This window comes from Ranitomeya variabilis, chromosome 8 (genome assembly GCF_051348905.1).
Source record: "Ranitomeya variabilis isolate aRanVar5 chromosome 8, aRanVar5.hap1, whole genome shotgun sequence".
NCBI lineage: Eukaryota > Metazoa > Chordata > Amphibia > Anura > Dendrobatidae > Ranitomeya > Ranitomeya variabilis.
The window spans coordinates 81309287-81331550 of NC_135239.1; the positions used below are offsets into that span (position 1 = coordinate 81309287).

General features: G+C 40.1%; 1 protein-coding gene across 2 annotated transcripts in view; it reads left to right on the plus strand.

Moving 5' to 3' along the window:
- OLFM3 (olfactomedin 3) overlaps nucleotides 1–22264 on the plus strand; it is a 336476-nt gene that overhangs the window by 144637 nt on the left and 169575 nt on the right. The window contains exon 1 of one of the 2 annotated variants that reach the window (XM_077277424.1): nucleotides 7060–7213. The exons of the other annotated variant lie outside the window; for it this stretch is intronic. Within the exon in view, the coding sequence (XP_077133539.1) occupies nucleotides 7085–7213 (129 nt within the window). The 5' untranslated portion in view covers nucleotides 7060–7084. Of the gene's footprint in view, nucleotides 1–7059; nucleotides 7214–22264 lie in introns of those variants that run through there. 2 annotated transcript variants of the gene reach the window in all.

The following is a 22264-nucleotide window of genomic DNA, read 5'->3' on the forward strand; positions in this document are numbered from 1 at the left end:
TTCGACACAGTGGACCACTGCCTCCTATTACAGATCCTCTCCTCCTTTGGCATCAAAGACCTCGCCCTATCCTGGATCTCCTCATACCTTTCCAACCGCACATTCAGCATCTCCCACTCCCACACTACATCCTAATCCCACCCTCTCTGTGTTGGAGTCCCCCAAGGCTTTGTTCTAGGACCCCTACTCTTCTCAATCTATGCACTCGGCCTGGGACAACTCATAAAGTCTCATGGATTCCAGTACCACCTTTATGCTGATGACACTACTCAGATCTACCTTTCTAGCTCAGACGTCACCTCCCTGCTGTCCAGAATCTCGGAGTGTCTAGCCATATCCTCCTTCTCCTCTCGCTTCCTCAAACTCAATGTGGACAAATCTGAGCTCATCATCTTTCCTCCATCTCATAGATCTTCCTTACCTGACATAACTATTGCATTAAAGGACATCATGCTTTCCCCCGTACCAGAAGTTCGCTGCCTCAGAGTAACCTTCAACTCTGCCCTGTCCTTCAAACCGCACATCCAAGCTCTTTCCACCCCCTGTCACCTCCAGCTTAAAAATATCTCCAGAATCCGTCCTTTCCTCAACCGTTAATCTACTAAAATTCTTGTGCATGCCCTCATCATCTCCCGTCTTGACTACTGCAACATCCTTTTCTGTCACCTCCCTGCTAACACCCTTGCACCTCTTCAGTCCATCCTTAACTCTGCTGCCCAACTAATTAATCTCTCTCCTCGCTACTCCTCCGCTTCCCCCTCTGCAAATCTCTTCACTGGCTCCCATTCCCTCAGCGTATCCAGTTCAAATTACTAATACTGACCTACAAAGCCATCCATAACCTGCCTCCTCCATGTATCTCTGAACTAATCTCCCAATATCTTCCCTCATGTAATCTCCGGTCCTCCCAAGACCTCCTTCTCTCCTCCACACTTATTCGCTCCTCACCCAACCGCCTCCAAGACTTCTCCCGAATATCCCCCATCCTCTGGAATTCTTTTCCCCAACATGTCCGACTATCAACCACATTCGGATCCTTCAGATGGAACCTGAAAACCTACCTCTTCAGGAAAGCCTACAGCCTGCACTGACCCTGCTGCCTCCTCACCACTACCGAAGCTACAGCCTCACCAACACCGGAGCTCCTGGAACCCTCAACCTATCGTCTCCATCACCACCATCCTCTAGAATGTAAGCCCACAAGGGCAGGGTCCTCGCCCCTCTGTATCAGTCTGTAATTGTTAGTTTGCTTACTGTAAGCAATATTTGTAATTTGTATGTAACCCCTTCTCATGTACAGCACCATGGAATCAATGGTGCTATATAAATAAATAATAATAATAATCACAACAAAAGGTGGCGCAACAAAGTATTAAGTTAAAAGGGCCGAATAAAAATGTAAAATAACCAATACATTTCGTTCAACTTCACCAAAAACTTACATTTGGTATCTTTATGTTTGAAGCATGATATGTGGGAAAAGGTTGAAAAAGGTTGAAAAGTTTCAGGGAGCCAAATATTCGCAAGGCACTGTAGTTTATCAAATGTTCTGGATTATCATATGAACCTTGAAAAACATATAAATGTTTACATTTGTTTTCTGCTTTACCGACTATTTCTGACTCTATATTAATAATTGCTACATTTTTAAGGTTATCGAATAAAAGGAATTTTACTGTTCACTACAAGGGCAAAAGAACTGATGTAAATATTCCATAGGATACATAACATTGCATAGCCTTTATTCTGCCACCGATGTACATATGTTAGATATGTCTGAGGGATGTGAACATCACGGATCTCTGTACAAGTGATGGTAGATAGGTTACTCGCTATACCCTCGTCCTTAGCCTGCCCAACTACATGTGGGGGATCCAGGAAAGATGATTCAGTGGACAAACTTTTATGTAGAGGTTGGAGGATAGAGGTAACAGGAGAATCTTCTCTCCAGCCCTGATGTGCGCTTCTACCAAGATGGCGCAGACTAGAAAGGACAGATGTGAGAAAAAAGAGAGGAGGCAACACATGAGGAGAACACTTAATAACAATGGCCAGTAGATTGCAGCAAAGGACAACAAAACATGGTTCAACAAGCATAATAATACAATTAAGACATTATATGTGAGTAATAGTGATATTTGTAAGCCCTGATAAAGATGACGGAACAGGGTAGCCTTATATAAGACAGGGTATCTTCACACTTTTGAAAAACACTAATTGAAGTTTCACTTGTTGGTCCTCATGCTTTCATTTTGAAACAATCCCTGTTTATATGCCACAGATCTATCAGTGCTCAGGGTGCTGAGCTCTGTATAACCCTGTCCACATCACTGATTGGCAGCTTTCTGTGTTCATTGACAAAAATCTGCTGATCAGTGGTGGGGGTGGGGTTACCCAGAGCAGTTGACTAGGAAGCACAAGACATCTAGTCCTGTAGCACATGCTGATTTTATTGATATAGCAACACACAGCCCAGTAAGTGACACATCACTGGAATCAGGGTCTTTGCCCTTACATTATTCTGATCTCAGATTACATAGCAAAAGCCTGCTGACAAATTCCCTTTTAGAGAAACTAATTGATAAAATGAAATAAAGTTGTAGGGGGAACACTCATGATCATGATGCCTGAAATAGCATATAGCCTGTGTTCACAGAAGGAACATTTCAGCTTCTCTATGCAACTCTGTTCACACAAGTCAACAAAAGCAGCTTATGGTTCAAAATGCTGCCCCCTGTAGTTGATGAAGAACACCATGTGAGGTGACCATCCCTCTGCCTGCAGAATAGTTAAAAATACTATGCACCATTGGCTAAATTACTTTATAGATGTAAATTAGATCCTGGAAACTATAGGTATAAAATGCATATATCACCTTCAGGCTTCAGCACTGCTAGTATAATGAGATCCTCAGTGAATCACTTACTAATGGTTTTCCTTGAACTAATTATATTTTTGTAGTAATGATTTTAGATAGATTTATGTATTTGAGCTTTTCATTCTTTGTCCAGTCATATCCTGGAGAGAAGGAAATCTTATATTTCTGCATTTTTAACTTCTTAAAGAGAGTCTGTCAGCACCAAATGACTGTTCAAACCACGCAAAATACTTTTCAGGGGGCGTAGCCCTAATAAAAAAAAAACCTTAAAGAACCCCCCGATTTATTATTGCGTTTACGCCTGTTTTTTGTCAAGTTTTTTATTTATTTTTTTTGCATTTTTTTTGCATCAAACATCATTGGTTTTTTTTTAGTTCACCACTGTGGGCAGGATTTAAGGTTTCCAGATACGTTCACCTGATTCACCATTTGCTAGTTTTCAAAAAGTCACAAAATTTGTCACAAATGTTCTCCAGTCCTTCTACATCCCAGAGTGATTTTATTTCCATCAATAAGTATTGAGCAATTTTTGTGATAATTTGAAAAAGGTGTGACTTCTTCCTTTAAAAAGGTACAAAAATTGTTGAAGGCAACAAAATAGACCATTTTTGACTTTTTGCAAAATACATGAACCACGTGCCATTTTGATGATGTTGGGGCAATAAACATCAGCAAATATCATAGCATAAAATAAGGAAGATGGCTTTAAAAAAAGAAAAAACAGCAAATGATGAATCGGTCTCTTAGTCCAGTGCTACATTTGCCAGAAATTGTTCTTTGTTAAAGTATGGCACTGAAATGCTCACTTCAGCTTGAGCGTGGCCAAACAGATCAGTGCACCTTCCGTCCTATTTGATTTCCATGTATCTCAACCTTCCTCTGGCTCCAGGAGCTGTCAATCAGGAAAAAAGGGTGCAGAGATAGGAGAAAATAAGTACATTGGAAAGTCATGGTGTTACACACCTGTCCCAGATATCCTGGTCTCCGCTCCCTTCACCTCGGTCCGCTGCCCTCTGTTGTGCTCCACATCAGGTTTTGCAGGCTCTCACTAGACCTGTTTTAGGCCCACTGACACACTCATCTTTGTTTTCAGATTGTATTTAGAGACTCTTGTTTTTGTGTTCTCAAGCTCCTGTGAAAATCGTGCTAACCTGCTAATTTCCTTGCTGACGTCACTGCATCTGCCCAGCTGCTCCCTAGATTGCTAAGCGCACCACATCCTCACTCTCCACGTGCCATCCTGGCAGCTACACCAATGTCCAGGGACCATGTACCCACACGACCAGTCATTTTGTTCAAACAGAATTTCTTTAATAAAAAGGGATTCAGCTTAAACTAGAAAAAATATCTAATTTCAAGTCATCTGCAAATGTACCATTTAGGCTGCATTTTTGCAGTATTTTTTGTCTATTGAAAGTGATATAGAATAATGCCTACTATTACAGCACTTTGGTTTGTGACATTTTCATTCCGTTTTTACTGTCCTTGATGTTTTAAGCACAGCAGGATGAAGGAGTGGCATTTTTCTGAATTTTTTTCTCTATAAGTTTCTCAAAAGAACTTGAAAAACTATGAAATATGCATTTTTATGTGAATAAAGTATATTCTTTGCGTAATTTAAAGTTAACTTTCTGCTATACTTGGATGACTTAGAAAGGTTTTGCTCCATTTTTTACTACAAAAGTTGCTAGTTTTGCAATGATCTGATGCATTCGATATTCTTGTGTAGAAAAGTAGATGTTCTAAGATATGAAAATATGTCCAACCTAAATTTACAAATTGCGACTTTTAAAAAAGTTGAATAAAAAGTCGTAATTCTTCTTCCAATAAGGGAATAGAGTAAAAATCTCGACAGAAATGTTGTATTTATGGATACATCACATTTTTTCAAACCTTGTGAGATACTTTGATAAATGTGCCAAATAACAGAAACACAGCAACAAAGAAAAGTAACTGCAAAAAGTCTTCTGATGATAAATTCCTCCATTAGTGTTCCAATTCTTCATGATATACAGGGGTGAAAAGTTATCCTAACAGAAATTTTTGACATTAGTTGCGCTTGTACTATTATTTTGGGTTTCATTTATCAAAATGTTGGGTGATGTGTGTTCAAATTTGGTACATCTTTAGGTATAACACTTCTACCTGAAATTGCCCTTCGTTTTACTCCATTCTCCTACTGGAGTGAGAAATGCTACTTTATTGTGATTTTTTTTATATTCACAATTGATAAATTCCACTTATACCTAATTGGCATAGCTGGCCATAACAATTATCCTTGACATTTTTTTAAAAAAAGTAGCCAGAACAATGTAAAAATTGCAATTTTGGCATAAATATTGTGTGATAAATACTTATAGTTTTTGAAGCTGAAATATTGGTGAAAATGCCTTGATATCCCCCCTCTTATAAATGTATGGGTGAAGTCAGTGAATGGAATCGTTCATTGACATGGGATAGTATATCGACATGCCAGCTCAGTCTTTAGCATGGGTTAGTGATTGGTGTGACGCTAGTCACATCTCACGGCCAAGCATTGAGTCAGAGTGGTCAAGGAGTCCAAGGTCAGAAGCCAGGAGGGTACGTCATAAACAGAATGAAGAGACAAAAGCATAGTCAGGTAATGTTCCGAAGTGAGAGTAACGGGAAGATAATGGATCAGAGCTGAAGGGGTTAAACAGGTGGATGGTCAGAACTAAGTCCAAGGTCAGGCAACAGATCAAGCTTACAGAACTTAAGGCACAGAGAGCACAGCACAAAACTCACAAGCTGAATGTACGTATGGCAGAGTTTTGGGAGACAGCTCAGTTAAGAAGCATGGCAAGTAACTGGCATAATGAACATATGGAGACAGCTGATGCCTCACAGTCTCAGATTGGATAGCTGAGCTTTCAGTCAGCACACTGACAGCTCAGCACATCCCTAAACCAGATTTAATGGCTGTGCTGTCAGTAGCTGCATCCCAGACACACTGAGGAGTGGAACCGTGACAATTGGCACCAATGTTTCATGTTCAGTTACAGAAGCTCAGGGAGCCCAACTTAAAGGTTCATGCACATGGTCGTATTGGTGTAAGTGCGATCCAACAAAACATTGTATCACTGAGACCAAAGTTATTCTATGAGGCAGTGCATATGTCCAATTTTGTCTTTGGATCCAGTCAGTACAAGGAAAAACTCATAGCATGCCCGAGTTTGATGTGATATTCACATTGCACTCAGCCATGCAAGTGAATGAGTGTGTGGAAAACATCAGACCGCATTCAGATGACATCTGACTGCAGTCTGATTTTCATGGACTGACAGAATTGAGAAGATATAGAATATTTTTCTCCATTTTCTCATGATTAGAGTGCGATTAGCATAATCGGACCGATTTTCTCGGATGAGAGAATATATACTCGTGTAACCCTAGCCTAAGAATGGTCCAGTGAAATAAAGAAAAAAAGGAGCCCTCATATAACCTATGTTCACTGAAATAATACTTCTGCTTCTCTAGTGAATTTTATTCAGACAAAACTGCATGGGGCAAAAGGAACATTGACTCTGGAGCATGGTAGTTATTACTCTCCACTCACAATTCAGAATTAAAATTATCGATAAATCTACTTTTACACATTTTTACAATTATCCGTGCAGGTACACTGTTACAATTTTGATAACTTTTATATGTTGAGTATGGATAAAGTTTTCTTTACTTTTCTATACTCAACACTGTACACTTTACCGCTGTGAAATTTTGCTGTAGAGCGTGAAATTACCCCTGCCCTATACTTACATTTGTGTACCTTCACTTTGCCGTGAATTGAAGTACTCATCACTTGTACTACTTTTTGCTTTTATCTCGGTGGATTATATTTCCATGATTTTTGGATTTATATATAATTTTTGGATAGGCTCCTGCTTATAATAGTGGCTCTGTGATAGATGTGTTGATTTATTGGTGTGATAGGTGGCATGACTGTTATTTTGGCAAGTGCAAATCTTATGCAATGTTGAATATATGTCACAGTCTAACGTTGGGCAACATTGTTCTGAGTGTGAAGATTTTGACAAATTGCAGAAGGAATCAGTTCTGAGCTTCCAAAGAGAGTGCAGAATCCCTCTCCTGTTGGACGCTGTTTGTGGCTCTCTGCAGTTACTCCTCCCTTTTCTTTCCATCTCTGGTGCTGATCAGTCACTATGAAAACTCATTAGCTTCCCCAGGATGGACTCTCCGCTTCTAACACTTGGTGCTCTCCTCAGCACTATGGCAATGATCTCTAACTGGATGTCCCAGACCCTCCCCTCCCTGGCTGGGCTAAATACAACACGTATTCCCACCAGCAACTCCCTGGTAAGTGCACGCACAGCATGGCTGTCCTATCCCGCACCTGAAATCTTTTTTTCCACTGTAATATCCTTGACTGTATAATTATTAACCCCACAGCTGCTTGAGCTGATCTACTTCAGATTCTCCGGCAGGAGAGCTTCGGGTTTTTAGCAGACACGTTACACTTTAGATGTTACTTTTCAGTCTGTAATCTTTAAGGAAATAAAAAAAATTAAAAATGCATTTTCCAACTTAAAAGAAATCAGCGAAAACACAAGGAGAGATGATAGAGAGTGAGCGCTGATTAAAATGTTAAAACACTATTCCCCAAAGTAAGTGGAATTTATAACATGAAGTATCACAGGGACCTTTCATGATAGCGGTAATCCACCAGGAACATCTTCTTCTGTAAAGCTTTTTTTTCTACTTTACAACACACTGATATTTTTTATTTTTTAGTATTCTGTTTTACATGTTAGAACATAGACATAACATGGTGTATGACATTACTGGCAGAAATCTGTCTCGTGCTGGGAAAGAGTTAATTCACGCATATGATTGCCAAATTAAAGATGGAGCAGCGGTTCCAATTTCTCATTGTGAGATTTTAAAGTAGCTTCATTAAGTATTTAACGATGGATGTTTCAGCGGCAGATATATTTCAGCTGTTGGGAGTGCAGGAAGAATATTTTCAAATCTCTCTGGAGTAGACTGTGCAATCTACTATATACTGTAATTGTATGCAACCAGGCGTACTAAAAGTATGTATCGCATCATTTGGTCCAGGTAACCTCCCTACTGTGGACTCTAAAATGGTAGAGTAAGATGACATTTTTCAATTTTGACATGATTTCCCCTCCCGGTAGATCTTGCCTTAAAACTGCAACTTGCAGATGAAGAGTTGAAGAGACATTTAACTTTATGTCAGTGAATTAAAACCTAAGGTCTCAGAACAGGGACCCTATTTGTCTTCACGTTCCCGAGACATCCCGGCTTTGTACCTCCAGGCTTCTTCTACTCAGACTGAATACATTGCTGCGCTTGAGGTTCCTAGAGCATTTTGGATTAAAATGAATAAGAAGGAATTGCATCAAGACTGGAAGCTGGAAAGAGCACTTCATAAAGTCTAACCGACCTTGTAGACTCCTTATGAAAATGAAAATCTAAGGGTTATTGGCTGGCAATGGGATTCTCGTACTTATGAAGAAAAATAAATTGTTACATCAATCTTAATGGCTGAGCTTACAGAAAGTAATTCTTAGAAAAACAGAGTTTTCTTATGAAAATAGCTATGCTGTTCTAATGAGCATCCCGGGTTTTGTAGCTTAGCAACATTTAGAGTGTCAAAGGACAACCCCAGCCGCTTCTGTATACTTGGTAATTTGAGAGTAATCAGAATGACTACTTTTAAAATAAATCATAACTTCCATTTGTTTTGGAAGTTTTCTACTAAAATGAGAGAGAATTAATTTACTACACTGCATTCTGTAACGTGCAGTTGTACAGATGGAGTATTTATTTGGCACAACTTCACAAAGTTTTAATATAGTTTAGGGAACATCACGTAGTAATGAGATTATTTAGCCTGGATATAATTTATTAGTGTACTGCCCTTTCACAACTTTTTTTATCCTATGAGGCAAATTTCAAAAATAGAAAACCTCAGACTTTAATCAGTATACTAGTTTCCGGGGATAACATTTCTAAGGCCTCGCTACTAGTTTCCAGGGATAACATTTCTAAGGGCTTGCTACTAGTTTCCGGGGATAACATTTCTAAGGGCTCGTGTCACGGGGTCCTTCAACAGAGCTAGAGTATACAGGTCCTTCTCAAAAAATTAGCATATAGTGTTAAATTTCATTATTTACCATAATGTAATGATTACAATTAAACTTTCATATATTATAGATTCATTATCCACCAACTGAAATTTGTCAGGTCTTTTATTGTTTTAATACTGATGATTTTGGCCTACAACTCCTGATAACCCAAAAAACCTGTCTCAATAAATTAGCATATCAAGAAAAGGTTCTCTAAACGACCTATTACCCTAATCTTCTGAATCAACTAATTAACTCTAAACACATGCAAAAGATACCTGAGGCTTTTAAAAACTCCCTGCCTGGTTCATTACTCAAAACCCCCATCATGGGTAAGACTAGCGACCTGACAGATGTCAAGAAGGCCATCATTGACACCCTCAAGCAAGAGGGTAAGACCCAGAAAGAAATTTCTCAACAAATAGGCTGTTCCCAGAGTGCTGTATCAAGGCACCTCAATGGTAAGTCTGTTGGAAGGAAACAATGTGGCAGAAAACGCTGTACAACGAGAAGAGGTGACCGGACCCTGAGGAAGATTGTGGAGAAGGACCGATTCCAGACCTTGGGGAACCTGAGGAAGCAGTGGACTGAGTCTGGTGTGGAAACATCCAGAGCCACCGTGCACAGGCGTGTGCAGGAAATGGGCTACAGGTGCCACATTCCCCAGGTAAAGCCACTTTTGAACCATAAACAGCGGCAGAAGCGCCTGACCTGGGCTACAGAGAAGCAGCACTGGACTGTTGCTAAGTGGTCCCAAGTACTTTTTTCTGATGAAAGGAAATTTTGCATGTCATTCGGAAATCAAGGTGCCAGAGTCTGGAGGAAGACTGGGGAGAAGGAAATGCCAAAATGCCTGAAGTCCAGTGTCAAGTACCCAGTCAGTGATGGTGTGGGGTGCCATGTCAGCTGCTGGTGTTGGTCCACTGTGTTTCATCAAGGGCAGGGTCAATGCAGCTAGCTATCAGGAGATTTTGGAGCACTTCATGCTTCCTGGCACCTGCTCACAGTGCCAAAACCACTGGTAAATGGTTTACTGACCATGGTATTACTGTGCTCAATTGGCCTGCCAACTCTCCTGACCTGAACCCCATAGAGAATCTGTGGGATATTGTGAAGAGAAAGTTGAGAGATGCAAGACCCAACACTCTGGATGAGCTTAATGCCGCTATTGAAGCATCCTGGGCCTCCATAACATCTCAGCAGTGTCACAGGCTGATTGCCTCCATGCCACGCCGCATTGAAGCAGTCATTTCTGCCAAAGGATTCCCGACCAAGTATTGAGTACATAACAGAACATTATTATTTGATGGTTTTTTTGTTTGTTATTAAAAAACACTTTTATTTGATTGGACGGTTGAAATATGCTAATTTATTGAGACAGGTTTTTTGGGTTATCAGGAGTTGTAGGCCAAAATCATCAGTATTAAAACAATAAAAGACCTGACAAATTTCAGTTGGTGGATAATGAATCTATAATATATGAAAGTTTAATTGTAATCATTACATTATGGTAAATAATGAAATTTAACACTATATGCTAATTTTTTGAGAAGGACCTGTACATTCCACCACACAAAGGATAAGATAGTCAAGAATCCGAATGCAGTTCAGTAACCGGATAAATGTCCAAGGAGATGAGAGTCCAATAATTCAGCAGACAGAGGATAAAAAATGGTCCATATGCTTCCCCTTCTCTCTGACTTGCTGTGTTCACATCATCATTCCACACAAGACTCATCTGTGTCTCCTCCCTGATATTTACAAGTCCCTCTCATTCACAGGTCAGGAGGGGGAAGGTTGCAGGGGCTCATTGTTTCAACAAGCTAGGTCAACATGTCATTAACATATTAGCAAACAGGACTATTCACTGATCCTGTGAGAAGACAATACAGTGCTGTGGGGGCTGATATCAGATGGCAACCACAGCCATTCATCAATTAGAAAATAACTCCTACAAGAGAACACCATGAAAATAAGTAAAATAGAAATATACACAAAAATGATACCCACATAGCATATCAAACCATCATAGCTCGCTACTAGTTTCCGGGGATAGCATTTCTAAGGGCTCGCTACTAGTTTCTGGGGATAACATTTCTAAGGGCTCGCTACTAGTGTTGAGCATTCCGATACCGCAAGTATCGGGTATCGGCCGATACTTGCGGTATCGGAATTCCGATACCGAGATCCGATACTTTTGTGGTATCGGGAATCGGTATCAGGATTAATATCAATGTGTAAAAGAAAGAATTAAAATAAAAAATAGGGATATACTCACCTCTCCGGCGGCCCCTGGACTTTACCGCCGTAACCGGGAGCCGTTGTACCTAAGAATGCGCGCTTGAAGGGCCTTAGATGACGTCACGGCGCTCTGATTGGTCCGTAGCGGTCGTGTGACCGCTACGCGACCAATCACAAAGCCGTGACGTCACCTAGTGTCTTTCAAGCGCTTGAAAGACCTTAGGTGACGTCACGGCTTTGTGATTGGTCGCGTAGCGGTCACGCGACTGCTACGCGACCAATCAGAAGCTGCGGACGTCTTCTAAGGTATTTCAAGCGCTTGAAAGACCTTAGGTGACGTCACGGCTTTGTGATTGGTCGTGTAGCGGTCACGCGACCGCTACGGACCAATCAGAGCGCCGTGACGTCATCTAAGGCCCTTCAAGCGCGCATTCTTAGGTACAACGGCTCCCGGTTACGGCGGTAAAGTCCAGGGCGTGTCAGAGGGTGAGTATATCCCTATTTTTTATTTTAATTCTTTCTTTTACACATTGATATGGATCCCAGGGCCTGAAGGAGAGTTTCCTCTCCTTCAGACCCTGGGAACCATACAGGATACCGTCCGATACTTGGTGTCCCATTGACTTGTACTGGTATCGGGTATCGGATTAGATCTGATACTTTGCCGGTATCGGCCGATACTTTCCGATACCGATACTTTCAAGTATCGGACGGTATCGCTCAACACTACTCGCTACTAATTTCCGGGGATAACATTTCTAAGGGTCACTAATAGTTTCCAGGGATAACATTTCTAAGGGCTTTGTCACATGAGAGATGATTCTCTATGTTAATGACACTCAGCTAAAACTCAGATCAGAGTTTCAGCCTAGTGTCACCTGAGTGTGATCTGATTCTCTCACATGAGAGAATCGGATCACAGGTGCGGAGAAGACGGAGAACTTAATTTATCCATCTTCTCTATTGTCCCTTTGCACTACATCGGATTGCACTCAGAAGACATCCAAGTGCAGTCCAATGTTTCACTAGCACCCATAGACTTGAATGGATGCTCGTGATTGAATCTGAAGAGCCACTCACATCATGCTGCAATTATTGCCGCGGAATCAACATGAGAAAAAAGGCACAGATCTGCACTGCCCCATAGTATAACATTGGCCTGAGTGCTATAAGATAAAACATCAGATAGCACTAGTCCAAGTCATACGCTCTTATGAGCGTGCCCTAATAGTTTTCCTCAGTGTAGCCATGGGCAAGAGGAAAGAAGGTCTTTCAGTTTGTACAAGTTTGCGTGGTCCAGCCACAGTATGATCTGAAATGTCCAGACGACAAGCGCATGTAATATTGACAATAGGGTTAGCCCTTTACTTTTGTGATTAATATTTTTTGGATTAACTTATTAAAAAAATGTATTGCCAATATTTCCAGTGAGAGCAATTATGAAAGTAGTGTTTTCTGTCATTGTAAAAAGGGAACATGTATTTTTAATTTAGCAGGAGACAATAAAAAGGTGCTGCTTTACACCTGGATTACTCTCCCTGTGGACACCAAAAATTCTTACACTTAAAGCACCACTTCAGCATTTTTTATTGCAGCGCTGGAATGGTGCTACCAGTCAATGTAAGGCCCCTAGTATTATACTCACATGCCACCGTGTTCATCTGTTATCCACGCCGATCCTGCCGGTCTCCAGCAGTTTGTGATCAGCCAGATCGCTCCAATGTTTGCTGGAGCGGGCCAAAGGTCACGTATCAAGGTAGGTCTATGAGATCCTCGTTCTGGCTCTCATAGACCTACATTGAGAGATTGTGACTGTTACCTGTGTCTTCCTCTAAGTCAGAAGTTGCGGTCACAAGATGGCATTGTGGGACTAGAGCAGCACTGGGAAGAGCTGAAGACAACAGGTGTTGAGTATAATATTAGATGATGAGACCTTATGTTAGTAGCACCACTTCAGGGCTGAAATAAATAAAATCACTGGACTGGTGTTTGAATAGAGTAGATTTCCACTACAGAGGTCACCATGTCGTGTCACTGTGCTTAAACTTTTTGATCAAAATTTAACTAAGAAGTTCGTTTTTGAAAAATTTAACTTATCTGCAGTAGATCAATATAGAATATTTGGATGTGCAGCCCATGTTTTTTTTAACAGGATTTAAAATGTAATATGTATTTTTTGTGAAGTTTACAGTGGCATTTCAATTTCAGTCATTTATGGCACATCCACACAATATACTATATATACTATATATACTATACTGGTAGATGCCAGTCTCACCCCTGAGGAGATATGTGCCCATCTAAATCAAGAAGTGGTCATGCACTTCATTCACTTCATAGGAGTTCTCCAGATAGTCAAGCAAGTGCACTCTGCTACTTTAAGATCTCAATACAAGTGAATGAAGGGAGCTGTGCATGTGCGGCCAACACTCCATTCAAGCAGGATGAGATCAACAAGGTCCCATTTTTGACCTAGGTGCCAATCCCAGAGGTAGGTCTTGTGGATGTGCCATAAATGTCTGAGATGCAAATACCTTTCAGAGTGCCAAGATTAGTCTGCAGTGAAGAAGTATTTGCTGCTCATATCGCTTTGTAAAATCGATGACAAAATTACTAGTATTATCTTTGAAGTAGCAAGGTGATGTTTATGTGAAGCTTTTATAGCATCTTTACTTCCTATATGGAAATATAATGATGTTTTATTGTATTTATGATTTTGTATTACTCTCCTGTTTTTCTACAAAAGCAGGGACAACCACATGTAATGTTAATACATACGTACCAGGGGTGTACATAGAAATCTAGAGACCCCATAGCAGAAGTTCTATTCCCCCACCCCCTCAAAAAAAAGAAAAAAATGAAATAATTGTAGGGGTCACAGAGCATATCTCACAACTTTCCAGCCTTTACATAGTAAGTTTCCTCCTGCTGAAGTCCTAGATTTCTCTTTCATTGCCCTCCTAAAGTATGATGCCAATAAAAGGGACCCCCAAACACACCACCTCCTCACCTCCGGCCATCAGCAAAAGCAATGATGATGAAGGAGGGAGCGTCAGCAGGCACTTCCATCCCCATCATTATGTGCGAGTGGGCGCTTATGGGCAAAAGGGGGACGGTGTGGGCACTGACACAAGATCCCCCAAGCTCACAGGCCCCATAGCAGTGGTGCTGCCTGCCGCCACATTTGCGGTACACCACTGATACGTACATTATATGTAGAACACATAGTCTACATATTACACCTAGTGCTGGGTTAGATATACACAATTCTGGCAAAAATTAAGAGACCACTACAAAATGTTCAGTTTGTCTGATTTTTCTCTTTATAGGTAAATTTTTGAGTAAAATGTAAATTGTTCTTTTAGTCTATAAACTTCTGACAACAAGTCTCCAAATTTCCAAGCAATACATTTTGTATTTTTTTTCTGAAAAGGAGAAATGGTCAAAATAAAAAAAACAGTGTTTTCAGACCTCAAATAATGCAAAGAAACAAGTTCATGATCATTTAGAAACAACAATACTAATGTTTTAACTCAAGAAGAGTTCAGAAAGCAATATTTTGTGGAATAACAATGATTTTTAATCATAGCTTTCATGCGTCTTGCCATGCTTTCCACCAGTCCATTACACTGCTTCTGGTTCAAAAATTTAAGCACTTCTTCTTTGTTGATGGCTTGTGACTATCCATCATCCTCTTGATTACATTCTAGAGGTTTTCAATGGGGTTCAGGTCTGGAGACTGGGCTGCCCATGACAAAGTTTTGATGTGGTGGTCTCTTAATTTTTGCCAGAGCTGTATATATACTTAATGTATGAAATATTGTAACACAGCACCTGAATTTGCCATTTTCCACCACTCACTGATATTTTGCTATATTTCATGAGTAATTTCTAAAAATGACTGCAGTTGGAAACCACTAAGCTATCTAAAAAAAGGAGATTGTGCATGATTAGAAAAACTTTGCAGTTTTTTTCCTGTAAAACAGCATCAGATCTGTCCACAGGCCATGCCTGGTATTGCAGCTCAACACCAGTCACTTTATTAAAACTAAGATGTAAGAATAGACTCAACGTGTGGAAGAAAGCAGTCATTTTTTCTAATCCTGAGAAACTTCTTTAAAGTTTGGAAACTATTGCCTGGCCAAAGTTTAGAGGATAGCTTCTCAATTTCTGACGGTCCGTCTTTGTGACCTAACCGATCCCGAGAACCAAAGCTCTTCCTTGTCTGAGTGGAGGTTGATCTTGTGCACTGCTGTTCTATTCATATTAATGAGAGTGCCGAAGTCCAACCAAATGCAGTGCTCAGCAATCACCAGCACTCCCATTATGAATGAATGGAGTATTAGAGCACATGATCAACCACCACTGCATTCCTGAACCCCAGTTCTCAGGATTGTTGGGGCAGAAAAAGTGGGACCCAAAGTAATAATCAGGTAGTTATTCCCTATCCTATGTATAGGGATTAACTTTCAAATTTGAGAATACCCCTTTAACTAAATGAGTTTCATAACTGACTAAATATACATCAGCTCTGATACATCTAATAGCAATACATGCATTTCATGTTTTAAGTATTACAAGTCTTCCGTGCTAAGTCAGTTACCAGGAGACTTCATTAAACAAATTTCCAGCATCACTTCTCCATTAGTGAGATAATGGCATTGTCAGGTCCAGGTTTAAAGTGATCTTGATTCTTGAAATTTTTGCATTTAGCTTTGTAAATCTGACTTTTTGCACAATTGAAACTTTTATATTTTAATGTATCTTGTAGCTGTTTCTATCTGCCACTACAAATCCAAATGAGCTTTGCTTTTCTGGTAAAAAGCATGGAGACGTGTTGTTAGAGGTAACACTTAGAATGTTTTAGACAAGCTTTTTTCATTTATGACTCCAGGGAAGGTTCTTGGAAATTGCTGGGGTAAGATATAGATATTCCTAGGAAGTCCTATTTGCTATCACACATCAGTATCACTGTGAAGTTCAGTATCTAAGAAGCAGGTTTGGTTGTTTTTTGGCCACTCTTTATAGTGATCACTAGGGATGAGCAAAGTGCTTGGTGATACTCTGATATCACTCGAGTATGTGGGTGCTCAGATGTGCTAGTCACTCGACGAGTATTGGCTGGTGCTCAGAAATGAAGCTTGAATCCCAACCCTGCATGTTTGGAGCCTGTTACACAGCCAATAAGCATGCAGGGGTTGCCTGCCAGTCACTGTAATGCCGTAGCCATCTTGATAGTAGCATTACTGTAATTATCCTTTCCGTATTACCTCATCAGAGGTTATAAAAGGACAGGTGCTGCCATGATCCGCTCACAAATGTCATTGCACAGCTCAGGGACAGTTCTGATTGAAGGAAAAGAGCAGTGTGTGCACAGTTTAACTAATCAGAGTCCTCTAGAGTTGATACTGGTGCTGATGCTCAACCATCTACTAATAGTCCTTCTAAGGGCTAATATTGTGCTTTGCTGTTTGTATCGGATACATTCTGCATTTAGTCTAGGGACAGTTGCAGGAGCAGGGAGAGTGGCAGAATACAGTCTTTAGGCAGGGCTTAGGGATTTTCAGTCCATTGCTAATATATAGCTGCTGAACATAGCCACATTCTTTTTCTTGGGATGAAAAAATTGACTATATTGTCATATTGTCCAATCAAGCATTCAAAAATACAGCTCTGGCAAAAAGTTAGAGACCACCACATCAAAACCCTGTCATGGGCAGCCCAATCTCCAGACCTGAATCCCAATGAAAACCTCTGGAATGTAATCAAGAGGATGATTGATAGTCACAAGCCATCAAACAAAGAAGAACTGCTTAAATTTCTGCACCAGAAGCAGTGTGAAAAACTGATGGAAAGGATGCCAAGACGCATGAAAGCTGTGATTAAAAATCATGGTTGTTCCACAAAATATTGATTTCTTAACTCTTCTTGAGTTAAAATATTAGTATTGTTGTTTCTAAATGATTATGAACTTGTTGTATTTGCCTTATTTGAGGCCTGAAAGCATTGTAGTTGTTTTTTTAATTTTGACCATTTCTCCTCTTCAGAAAAAAAATACAAAATGTATTGCTTGGAAATTCGGAGACATGTTGTCAGAAGTTTATAGACTAAAAGAACAATTTACAATTTACTCAAAAATATACCTATAAAGAGAAAAATCAGAAAAACTGAACATTTTGCAGTGGTCTCTTAATTTTTCCCAGAGCTGTAGTTCAGTATTCAGTTAGTCATCCACAGTGTAATACGTAGTTTGTGTTACATTTCTTTGGTATGTAACACTCAAAAAAACCTTTCAAAATTTTATTTGGATTCAATTAGTCATCTATAGGGTATTACATGGTTTGTGTTACATTTCGGTGGTATGTAACACTCTAAAAAAGTGTTCAAAACAGTTTCTGGATTTAATTAGTAAGCCATAGAGTATTGTGTGCCCTGTATTACATTTTTCTGTTATGTAACACTCCAGAAAAAGAGATAAAACATTTTTCTGGATTGAATTTGTTATCCATAGAGTATTACGTGCTTTGTGTTACATTTTGGTGGTATATAACACTCTACAAAAGTGTTCAAAAATTCTGTCTGGATTGACTTAGTAATCCAAACAGTGTAACGTGCTTAGTGGGTGACAAGGTGACAAAGATGGCAGAATCCTGAAGACTCCCAAGGGAAGGACCAGACGAATATCGGAGCCAGACCAAACTGGCGTGACAGCAGAGGTGGCTGGAGCCTGCGGTCTAGAATAGGCCGCTTTCCAAGAACCAACAAGGCCTGAACCCAGACTGCAGTTTCACTGCTGGGTTTCTTGCGGACTGCGGAATGGAGAGCCAGGCTCCAACAACTGGTTAGCAGACTGCGGGGGGGGCTAGGCTGCTCAGAATAGAGAAGGAGGCAAGCCAGTGCCAGGGTTGGAGACATGATAGCGGGCCCACTAGCCGCAAGGTACTGAGAGTTAGTATACTTGGAGAGGTCATTTCATACGACCAACAGCAGAGATAGGGGTCCATAGAAGATTCCAAAACCTGTCATCACATCTTGTTTAACCAGCAGGCAGTAGATACGGAACACTTGCCTTGAAGGCTGCAAGAGCTGACGGCTGGAACAAAGGTCAAGTTTCTCAAAATGGAGGGGCAACATTGCTGGTATGCGATGGGTAGAATCAGAGCAGGAATAGAGCAGGATGAACCCTTCTTGTGAAATGAACGGGCTTGGGAAAGGCTCCTTGAGGTGGCTCAAGACAAGGTGACCATTCTCCAGACATCTGACTGTCCTTGATGTTCCCCACCTCCTATGTGGGAGCAGGTGATGGTGCAGGTAACACAGGGGGCTGTTGCCAATTTCTATATGTCAAGGGCTTCAGCACTACCCAAAGCCAGGTCATTTACAGCCCAGTCACCTGGGAATCGGGCTCCAGGGAGCGGTGGAGGCAGTAACCCCAGCTTCCTGAGAAAGGAGAAGAAGCAGACAACTGAAGAGGATTATTGTATTACCTTCCTTATCATTTTCTCCTGGATTTGCACTTTGTAGGAATACATGAACTACACTTTTAAAATATTTGAATGAGGCCTGCAAGTTGTTGCCTTAAAGGATCTATGTTTGACTGGGTGACCCTCCTTATAATTTTTTCCTAGCTTTGCACTTTGTGCAAAGTCTTTAAAAGTGTAGGAGTACATCAACTACTCTTTCAAAATATTTGAATGAGGCCCGTCAGTTATTGCCTTCAAGGGTCAATAGATGACTGGATGACCCTAGGAGTACATCAACTACACTTTCTAAATTTTTTTGAGGCACTCAATTTGGTGCCTTCAAGGGTGTATGGATGACCCTCCTTATAATTTTTTTTTCTGGCTCTGCACTGTTTGCAGAGTCTTTATGAGTGTTGGAGTACCACGACTACACTTTGTTCACAATATTTGAATGAGGCACTATAGTTGGTGCTTTCAAAGGAGTATGGATAACACTGCTTGTAATTTTTGGCAAGGTTTGCACTGTGCAGAGCTTTTATGAGTGTAGGAGTACAGCAACTACACTTTGTTCACAATATTTGAATTAGATACTACAGTTGGTGCCTTCAAGGGTGTTTGAATGACCCTGCTTGTAGTTTTTGTCAGGCTTTGCACTTAGTGCATAGCCTTTATGAGTTTAAGATTACCAACACATGACAATTTAAACATAATGTGTATGAGGCCCTCCTTTATGTCTAATACAGGGTGTATTTGAGTCCCTTTTCCATCTAATTTTTGGCAGTTCTTGCTTCCTTCATAAATTACACTGAAATTTCCTATTTTTTAATAAAAAATGAATACAAATGTAGGAGAAATTAATAAAAAATCAATTTGGCTAACAAAAATTATTATTATTTTAAATTTTGACTGGTATGCAAGATTATGCAGGAAAGAACGTTTCTTAAAAATTTGTTCTTGTAAACTTCAATTTCTCATCTGTTTTGAATGTTTTATTGTCAGTCCTTAAAGTAGAGTAACAGTGTCACACCACTGTTTTCAGCAGTGATCTGGGAGTCAGAGAAACAGAAAGCATCTTTTCACCGCATGAGTCATCATTAGGACTACAATTCTACAGTGACTTGCAAAAGTATTCGCCCCACTTTTCAGTTTTTGAATTTCCACAAAAATTTAAAATAACCAATAACTTTCGTTCATCTTCACAATTGTGTTCCACTTGTTGTTGATTCTTCACCAAAAATTTACATTTGGTATCTTTATGTTTGAAGCATGATATGTGGGAAAAGGTTGAAAAGTTCCAGGGGGCTGAATACTTTCGCAAGGCACTGTACATTACTGCAAAGTCCCTGGCAGGGGGGAGGAGCAGAGCTGCTAGATCAGGAGTTGAAGAGGGGGATAACTCATGCAAGGAAAAGAAACTTCCTGTTTCTACATAGTGCTCAGAAGGATTCAGCTAGTCTGTTTTAATCATGTTATAGACCTGATGGGAAAAAGAAGAATTAACTGGGTAGAAAAGCAAAATTAGCAATTGTAAGTACACATTGCCATATAATATGATAATTCCAATATATTAAAAGGATAAAAACTTTAATGGGAGTGCTTCTTTAATAACACCAAGGAATGTATCATCAGAAAATTACCTATTTTTAAATCAAAAATTTCTGTTACATTTATTTTTAAAACATTATTGCCAATTTTCTGTTTTCTTGTCACTATCTTTATCTTTAATGAAAATTAGTAATCTTGAAATTTTCATACTGGCCACTGGGTTTTTTTTAGATTCCAACTTCCTGAACTGTCCTGAAACATCAGAAAGTGTTTCCAGAAGGCTCCTTATCAACAGAGGCAGGATTATACAGTATACTGCAGTGATAACACATTATCTACCAATCACAGCAGGTAATGTCATAGCTAGCCCTGCTCCCCTCCCCATACAATGACATTTGCACAAGTTCATTAGATGCTTCAATGCAAAAGATAGTGATAGAAGTCTATTGCTGAACATGTGCATTAGCACCGAACAGTAAGAGAAAGGCTAAAATAGCCCCAGTGACCAGTGTGAAAATTGAAAAATTTCTCATTTTCATTTCTAATACAGATTTTTATATGCAAAAAAAAAGTCAAAAATGTGAGAAAAAAACATGTGTAATATAAAAACCGGATAACAATCGATTATTTTTTGATGGCACATTCCCTTTAATACCGACACATGCTACTGTGGAATCCTCCTAAATTGACTCTCGGAATTCTCAGATTTTATTACTGGTGACCGGAGATTGGAGCTGTCAAACTAATGGCTTTTTGGAGGAGGATTAGCTAGCTGAGAGTATGCACACGCCGAGCGAGCATTAAGCCACTGGCCTAAGCCACATTTTGTACAGATAATGGTTTAGCATAAATTATGCAAACAGTGAGGAGTTACAAAACCAGATATATTAAGTATCATTTTTTTGTATGGTCCATTCTTATGAATAGAAAGGAGGGGATCAAACTGCAGATATAAAAGGGTCTGTGCAAATTAGAAAACACATTGTTATCTATACTGGGAGGGAATTCTGAATTAGCCACTACTTTTTTATTGATGACCTGTCTTTAGGACAGTCCATCAGTATCTGATCGGTGGAGGTGCGACACCCGGAACCCCCTCTGACCGGCTATTACTGGAGTAGACGCTGGCCAGAAGTTCTCAGTTGTAGCTGGAACACAGCAGATACTGTACGTCATCTCTATAGTAACTGCGGTCAGATACTGCAGGGTAACAGATATACATTACCTGGCCGCAGCAACTATAGTTTTGATGGAGCTGTTGTACTCGTCAGCATCCAAGAGCTTCCACCACCGCCGGTGGTGCAGATAACCGCTAATTGTTGGAGGTGCCAGGTGTCACATCCCCACCAATTAGATATTAATGGACTATCAGCAGCATAGCCCACAAATAAAAAAAGTAGTGGCTATCCTCTTCTGTAGAGCAGAATGATCTATAGGTTTGTGGGAAAACATTCAGTATAATTTGTATTTTATTCATTTACACTTCTGCTCATTCTGACCCAGGCAAGTGGGTGGTTGTACTCAGTGATTTACCGCTACATCTGTACGCATGCTTATACAAGGTAAAAATAAATAGAAATATACTTCTAATGATGGCAAACCAAAAGTAGTTAATATGTGGTTCTACACAGAAATATTTTGACTTTTTGGTAAGTCTAGTATTTGTCTATTTGGCTTAACTTTATGGGCAATTAACCTGTATATGATTCAAACTAGTAGTATACGTATGATGCTGTGTCCTCTTTTGGCATGAGGCACCTTGTTTTAGTGTTATTTTACTAATATAATTACCTTGTAATGTTTTTATTTCCTGTTATGTCCAGATGTCACCGTATCCCAGAATTCCAAGCAGAGGAAGTTCACCGATCGCCATATTGGGGCACGCCCAGTGATGGGTGTCTCAATATGGAAACTGCTGCTGGTACCAACCTATTGCACGGTACCACCAGCGGAACACAGTCGCACCACACACACACACTCACACTCACATTCACACTCACATACAC